Source organism: Pundamilia nyererei, unplaced genomic scaffold, assembly GCF_000239375.1.
Source record: "Pundamilia nyererei isolate P.nyererei 1_Seehausen unplaced genomic scaffold, PunNye1.0 scaffold00053, whole genome shotgun sequence".
In the NCBI taxonomy this organism is placed as follows: domain Eukaryota; kingdom Metazoa; phylum Chordata; class Actinopteri; order Cichliformes; family Cichlidae; genus Pundamilia; species Pundamilia nyererei.
The window spans coordinates 1,109,445-1,118,084 of NW_005187454.1; the positions used below are offsets into that span (position 1 = coordinate 1,109,445).

Here is an 8,640-nt window from a genome sequence, read left to right on the forward strand (position 1 = left end):
AATCATGACCTTATCTTCACAGTGGTTTCAACTGGTTTGGAGAAATCATTCCCAGACTTTGGAATAAGATTGAGCCAATGTATCACTGATAATTAGTGTTTGGGCAGCACCCCTATGAGAAGCCCAATGCTGTAGGCTGTGCTGACAGAGTAAATTGGATTCAGTCAGGATGCAACAATATTTCCAAGTTTAAAAACATCAGAATTGCCAGAAGAGATCATTTTTGAATATCATCTCCAACATCACTGATAATCCCTGAACCAGTGTGCTCAGTCGCAAATATTGACAAAGCTATTAGAGCCCTTCGCTATGACAAACCCTGAAAAGCTTTCTGCTCTAAAATGTATTGATTTAGCTCTACTAGTACTAAAAGCATGTTTTTATCCCAGGTTTATCCAAAAAGCTTGATCTGACTCAGAGGTGTGCCTCTGTCATATGAGCAGTATATTCACAGAGTCACGAAGCGAAGCACCTGATTTAACAAAAGTAAACAAACCAGATGATCTTTAAAAATAAAAAAAAAAACCTCAGAAGGCAGCACCAGCAGAAACTTAGTTTAAATATTCCAGCAGACAGCACCAAATTAAAACATCATCCAGGTTTTACACCATCTGCATCTCTGCTCATCAGTTCATCTCTACCAACTGCAGATCACTGACAAACTATGGCATGTTAATCACAGACCGAGCAGATCCTTCATCAGATATGGGAGTTCATTATTCATTCTGAAAAGAGATAACTCTGCCCTCATTCTGAAACACCGACCAGGGCAACACATGCTTCCTTTTTTTTGTCTGACAGCAATAGAATAAATTCCAAACTTGTTTATGCTCTTCTGGAAAAAAATCAACTTAATACAAGGGGAGCAGAGGACAAAGCCATCATTTACTGTGCCACTTCAGGCAGATAATTGCAAAGATAGTGAGAACCCTATGCACACAGGAACTAAAGCTGGAGACGCTGACAATTCAATATAGTGTGGGCTTTTGTTGTCTAGCTCTGAGGACTGTGCTGCTCAGCCATCATTCTTCATCAGTGGAACTAGACAACTGTTGACAAATGGAAACCACAAAGCTTTTCCTGACCGACAATGTGACAATCGCGTTTGATGAGATCTGTGCCGAAGGTAACCCTTTATATAACGATACCAGCCATTGTTACAAAAATGGGGACAATATACTGCATCACACAAAAATGGCAAACAGAAGAATCAGGGATCAGAAGACTGAGCGGATGATGCACTTTAAAAATTAAAAAAAGAGAAAATAAACAGTTCTCTTCTTTTCCTCAGTCACGTGTAGAAATCTCCCTCTTATACACTTTAACACCTCTGACTTCTCTCAGGTAATTTCATCAGTGCAACTTCAAAACCTCAACCAATCAACTCTTAAGCGCTCACAGGCACTAATCTGACATTTTAGTGACCCTTTGCCTTCTTCTGTGGTATGTCAGAGACCAGAGAAGCAGCTCCTGCCCATTTGCTTTCCTCTACACCAGACAAGCCTTTGGATCATGAAGTTTTCCTGTCAGAGGCAAAGCTTTGGACGTCACAGTCACCGAGTATGAGAGGTTTCACATAAGGTTAACATGTTCCCAATGTGGTTCTCATTTCAGCAGTTTGGACTGCATGCCATTCTCCAACTCTGAAGTGCAGTAACATCAAAAACATGCCCTTGCCATCAAAACAACTCTTTGAAAATCTTTAAGGATATAACTGCCTCAAAATTTGGAGTTAAAAAAAAGGAGGAGGAAAAAAGGAATAAGGACGGATTTTTTTGCCACTTTTTCATGAATGGAAAAGGTGCATGAGAGGAGCTCAAACTGAAGTGAGAGGGGAGGTTTAAAGGTCTGGCTACCGATTACGTGACAGGGGTTATTTTTGCTATATAGCCACGTGGAAAATTGTGATATAATAAAAGTAAAAACAGGTAAATAAATTAAGAAATAATACATTAAACGACTGAGAACCTCGTTACACAAAATGCCAAACCACGAACTGACCCCAGGGTAATTCCGATAACCTGTTTATGTTAAATAGTCGTCTCCTGCTCAGCTTTCACAATGAGATGCGGCGCGCTGTGAGGGTCATGCTAATGTCCCGTCCTGTTAGCAAGCACGGCGTAGGCGAACTTTAAGAGTAAAAGCTGTAAATTTAAGGGGGCAATGCTAATTGCAAAACTTCTCCCCAGCGTAAAGTAAAAGCTTGCTTGTTCTTCGAAGCGGAGTACCCTTCTGATATACTCTGCTGAAATGTTATGCAACCAAAGGCATTTAAAGGTTTACATTACCATATTTTGAAACTTAGTTCACACTACGTACTGCTTCTTGCTATCGCCTACACACAGAGACGTCTGTAAGAACTTCGTTACGTTGGTAAAATAAAGGCTGATGGTAACAGGCGGACTGCATTTAAATTGAAAACGTAGCTAACGCAATTGCTCGTCGGACGTGTGCCGAAATGAACGGTGGCGCCTGTTTTATCGTATAGTAGCTGGGTTCAACTCTCTCGGGGTCAATGAGTTTACCAATAAGCGAACAACTGTAGAATATCACGTTTTCCGAACGGAGTTCGCGGCTCGGTTCTCTACACAAGTGAGCACGACACTCAAAACAGAGCTAAGAACGTGTGATTTATTTTTGCAGCAAAGAAATGTCAACTTACTTTCTGTGCAACGCATCCCATCACGAAGAGTAGATATGCTGTCATACAAACATGCACCCCGAGCGACGTAACGTGGCTCATTTTTGCCTAATTGTTTCTTTTTAACGCCACGCACATTGAACTGTGTATCCCGCTCCTCTGCTTCCCTCTCATTCACCTGAAGTGTCGGGAGCGCGCTCCCATCGTTCATGGGCAAACGCGGACGAACGCTGGACCGGACCTCTTCCTAATAAAAGTCTCCGGTTCTTGACTTTATCCTTCCCGGTAATTTTAATTATTAGTTCGTACATTTGAGCCATCACTTTTGTTTGGTTTTATTGTGGTTTCTTTCAAGTACCAGTGCTAGAAATGGATTTTTACAGTATTACGAAATGTTTCTTTCAGCTGAACTATTTTTTTTAAATGTTCCTTCTTTTTTGTCCGAGTACTTGTAAATCAAATCATGTGTATTTTATAGATTTTATTTTTTTTACATAAGCCAAACCAAATGAAATTATGCAAAGTATTTTAAATATCACTTGTAGAATCAGAAGAAGAAGAAGAAATATAAGCCGTGTTCACAGAATTACCACAGTTGTGTTGAATCCAGGCTTCTGCTTTGAGGATTAAATTTTATTTCAGTATATTTATATCAGAAGAAAATTAATTTTGGCTTGCAGATTCGGGAGTTCAGTCTCACAAACTACACTGTTAAATCCGAAATATCCTTCACTTAAACAACATCCTTTAGTGTAACATTGAAGCTATCACTCAGAATGGTTTCATTTGATTGTGATGGTTTATATTTGGACTGTAGGGAAAACTGTACCGGTGTCATTGTTGTTACCGCCATTAGATGGAGCCAAAGGCAACTGAAAACCGAAAAGAAGTAGAGGAGAGTGAACAAGGCCGTGTGATTACAACTTCCCCTTAATTCATTCAGAATTATTCCCTCTTATCCTGGATGTCTATGTAATCACTCCATGTCACCCAGACATTCTCAGATTAGCCTTAGGTTTGGAAAATAGTTATCAGAGGCATGTAAACAGAGAGGATAATGTTTTAGTGTTTTTTATTTCTTTTTCTTGCCTTTAAAAAAATAATACATTTCCCAACAGTAAAACTATATTTTCTTTTTTTCCACAGTGATCACAATAAATATGGAAAGACTTATAATATAGTCATATTAAATAAAAAATATGACAAAAAATGTGAGCACCAGTCCTTGTGACTCTGGGAAAGGTGCATACGTTTAAATGAAGATTTATTGCATTTGTTATAACCACAGCTGTAGCTGCTAAGTGTGACTGGTAAAAACTGCAGAGATTTTCAATACAGCATTTCTAAACATGCTAGTTTTCGTTAGAAAGCATAAATTATTTCTATTTGCACGCAATAACCTTTTTTTAAATTATCTGTGAACTGAAACCACTGCTGTGCAATGACGTCCTTTACCTCTGTAATGCTCAAATCCTGTAAAATCAAATTAAAGCTGAGGGTTATCTTCCATTTACACAGTGTATGAAAACATCAGCAAGGATTTGGCCTGTTACTTTGGAAAGTATTATACCAAAAAAAACCCCAAAAGAAATAGCTTTTCTTGAGAAAAAGAATTGTTAATGCTCACAAAGCGGGGGATGGATATACAAAGTTATCACAGCATTTCCAAGTGTCAAGAAGGGGAGAGAGAAGCATCAACAAGAATTTCAAAGAGAGAACAAGTCTGGCGGTAGGATGTGAAAAATTTCAAAGACTCTGGAAAGAAGGAAAGACAGATGTGACTAAAGACCCAGAAAATTTTACCATGACTCCAGTGAATGACTTAGTTAAGTAGGCTCAAAGAAGACAATCTATAGGACTTTACAAAGGAAGGTTACAGACCAAGAAATACTCTTCTGCAGAAGTAGACACCTTCAAGCCATATAGAGGTATGCTGAGGACACCATGGAGAAAGGTTAAGTGTACTGGAAGTGCATCCTTTGGTCAGATAAGGGGAAACTAGAGCTCTTTGGCCAAAGAGACGCTAATTATGTTTGGAGAAAGTAGGAAGAGGCATTCAACCCAAAGAACACTGTTCCCATAGTGAAACACGGGGGTGGGAGTATTATACTGAGGGGCTGCTTCAGGAACTGGCAACTTTTCATGTGACCTGTGACCGCCACAAGAAAAGAATGGACTTCTTCAGTCTCATCTGACTACAGGTTTTCCCAACCTTATAAGCATTACATTTGCATAATGACTGAATCTAGCAACGCTGACTAACAATGGGCCAGGGGGTTAGTTTTAAGATCATTAATATGCAAATTGCGGTGTCAGCTTGCAGTTAGCTGAGGGTGAAGAATTCACTTGGATGAGCGAGGGAACATTTCAGCCACTGAAAACACAACATCCAAATGAACAGAATCGATTTTACATGGATGATTGAGCATGCATCAAGATAGCACAGTACCATGTTTTACATTTGCAAAGTTGCATCTGAACAAATCACAAGACTTCTGGAACAATTACGTTTGGACAGACAAGACCAAAGTGAAGATGTTTGGTCATAATGCTGCGTGTGGAGGAAACCAAACAAAAACTTCATACCAACTCTGAGCACAGTGGTGGAGGGGTGATGATTCGGGCTTGTTTTGTCACTCACAGGATGTGGCCACTTCATATTCAATGAGTAAACCATAAAGTCCTCTATATACCAAAGTATTCAGGGGTCTAATGTGAGGACATCTGTCTGACAGGTAAAGTCTGGCCCAAACAGGACAATGATGCAAACACAGGTTTTAGATGACTGGTTTGTGACTGCAGCTAATCATCACCAAATGTATTCTAATTCTTGTTTAATTCAATATTCTTGATTTCCTTGATGACTGCAGAAATATAACGCCAAACTTATCGCCTGACTCTTCAGCTCACCACACTCTGTGACAGTTTTGTTTCACTGTTGAGCTGACAGACAAGTCATCTTACTGCGTTGGTTCTTTTGTTTGTTTTCGGACAAGAAGCTCTTTTGAGACACATCCCCAGTGTGGGCAGGAGAATTTGCGACCATTAATCCAAAGAAGAAAAACTCGCATGCATCACAGAACCTGTGTGTACGTAGCAAAGACCAAAAGACATATTGGAAGTATTTTACCACAGCTAACGTTCCCAAATTCAAATCAGGAAAACAAATACTTGATGTCTGATGTCATATCACGATGTTCCATATATGCTGTTTTCTATGAAAAGACTAAAATAAAATGTGCACTGTTCTACTCAGTTATCATTTGAAAATTGTATCGACTGACCCCTTCTCAGTACATCTCCTGATTGTTGAAAAAATTGACAGTGGATAAAGACTATTGATATTTAACTCAATATTAGACCAGCAAAGTCACAAAAACAGTTAAAAAAAAAAAAATTACTATAGAAAGTATTGACACTCTTACACCTTGTGAAGAGGATTACATTTTAAATGGATTAAATAATTTTTCCCACTCATTTACCATAAAAAACATAACAGTGAAGTGAAAAAAAATTGCAAATAATTACATTAAAAGAAAAGTTTTTCTGAGTAAATTTAACTTGGAAAAAACTGCAAAAAAATTCACAAACAGTCATTCTAGTAGTCAAAGGAGCTTGCAGAGAAAAGCGTCTGGACTTCTTTAAGTTGCTTGAAGACGTTTCACCTCTCATCCGAGAAGCTTCTTCAGTTCTAAGGTCAAATGGTGGAGAGTCCCAGATATAAACCCAGTGGGAGTGACCCCCCACAGAGGGACAAAAGGACCCCTGATGATCCTCTAATCGCCTGAGCCAAGGTGTGAAACTGGGTGTGGGTCCCAATCAGCCAGAGTTTCAGCCAGAGTCTTGTCCTGTGGAGGTGGTCAGCAAAGTCAGCAAAGAGGCACAGAAAAGAAGACCAGACACCAGCGAGGGAGGATAAGAAGGACAGACGCAACAACATTGTCATCCCCTATGTAGCCGGTGTATCAGAGAAACTCAGGAGAGTTTTCTCCAAGCATGACATCCCAGTGTATTTCAGACCCAGCAACACACTCAGACAGAAACTGGTTCACCCGAAAGACAAAACGCCAAAACACAAACTTAACAATGTGGTGTATGCTGTACAGTGCAGCGAGGAATGCCCAGACCTCTACATTGGAGAGACCAAACAGCCACTTCACAAGCGCATGGCACAACACAGAAGAGCCACCTCCACAGGACAAGACTCAGCAGTCCATCTGCATCTTAAGGATAAAGGTCACTCTTTCGAGGATGCCAATGTTCACATTTTGGACAGAGAGGACAGATGGTTTGAAAGAGGAGTGAAAGAAGCATCTATGTCCACTGTGAGCGACCATCTTTGAACAGAGGCGGGGGTTAACAAAACAAACCCCCGCCAACCAAAAACCAAGTTTGAAAACCCTTCCCAGACGCCTTAACGCCCACTCACATCCTGGGCCATCTGATCTCAGGAATTCGCATGATAAGGTGGGGCCAGGTTTCACACCCAGTTTCACACCATGGCTCAGGTGATTAGAGGATCATCAGGGGTCCCTTTGTCCCTCTGTGGGGGGAAACTCCCACTAGGCTTATATCTGGGACTCTCCACCATTTGACCTTAGAACTGAAGAAGCTTCTCGGATGAGAGGTGAAACGTCTTCAAGTAACTTAAAGAAGTCCAGACGCTTTTCTTTGCAAGCTCCTTTGACTACGATGACGTGGATGACTGAGAACCTTCACAGAGTCATTCTAGTACAACCACTTATATTTTGGTACATGTCAAATGTTGATCAATTTTATGTCACACATTCATACAGAGTAAAACATTTCTGAATATGAAAAGAACTAAAAACATGTAATCGGATAAATATTTTTGTTCTTTGAGCTTGAAACATTTTTGTATTGTCTGGATACATCCTTTTCTGCACTGCCATTTTCCCTGAACATAGAGGCAAAGAGAAGGTCACATCGTCATGGGTGGGAGGAACGTCCGATACCCACCTGGACAGAAGCAGGACATGGTGACAGCTTTCTCTGTGCAAGGAAGCTCAGGAGGCTCCTCCTGGTGGCAGAAGAGCGTGGTGCCTGAAGCTGGTCAGCCATAATTTGACTGTGCAGCATTCTTTATGTTTGAGGAGCTGAGGCCTGAGGTTGCAGAGACTGCCCCGGCTCAAAACTCATCCTCATCCATGGAGCTGTACGGAGACTCCTCTCTGGCCCAGTCAATAATCCTGATGACTTGAGGGCACGGGAATATGAAGTATACCCTGTTCAAGAGCCATTTACATAAAATCAATTACTGTCCAAACACAAAATACAATAAATAAATAATCATTCAATTAAATACTACATAGTAAAAATTGCATGTTATAGTGTAATTGTCTTAACATATAAGGTCAGCGAAATCACTTTATGTTGCATTCCATTGGCATTGACAGCATTAGGACTAACTATTAAAATATAATACTAATAAGAACACATGGCAACGTCGTGGACTGTTTGGGCTGCTTTAGGTTTACAGCTGGGCTTTCTCCAGGAGTTTTAGTAAAGTGTGGCTTAAGAAATTGTCTGCATAAAACACATTCCTTTAATAGAGAATCTATATGACACTTGTGTAGATCTAGCACACTATAAATAAAAGCCACCTTGCAGACAATAAAAAAAGCTGACTTTAAGCTCAACCATTACGTCCCTCCAGTGTGTTCACCTCTGTACCCGTCCAAAGTGCACGATCTTTGGTCTTTACTCATTTGGACCAATTCTCATCTTCGTTCAGCAATTTTCTTTTTTTCCAACAGTGTCTTTATTTATTTTGAACATATCACTGTACACATCTACTAAGTGTAAAAAAAAACCCAAGAAGCTAAACCTACATAAACTACAAGCTACACATACTGCCTTTATACACATGACTTGTTCAGCAATTTTCATGTAAAATTTAATAAGTTTTGACAAATACTCTCAACAAAGAACAATAATGTTTTCAAACCAGTGCTTTAATTATTATTATTATTATTTTT

At 39.8% G+C, this 8,640-nt stretch overlaps 1 protein-coding gene across 3 annotated transcripts in view; it reads right to left on the minus strand.

Moving 5' to 3' along the window:
• LOC106456221 (uncharacterized) overlaps positions 1-2,868 on the minus strand; it is a 24,755-nt gene extending 21,887 nt beyond the window's left edge. Inside the window, exon 1 of one of the 3 annotated variants that reach the window (XM_013910963.1) lies at positions 2,820-2,868. In XM_013910963.1, coding sequence (XP_013766417.1) covers positions 2,820-2,852 — 33 coding nt within the window. In that variant the 5' untranslated portion in view covers positions 2,853-2,868. Of the gene's footprint in view, positions 1-2,288; positions 2,358-2,662 lie in introns of those variants that run through there. The other 2 variants (XM_013910962.1, XM_013910965.1) reach the window with 2 other exon arrangements.
• Between the last annotated feature and the right edge of the window lie 5,772 nt (positions 2,869-8,640).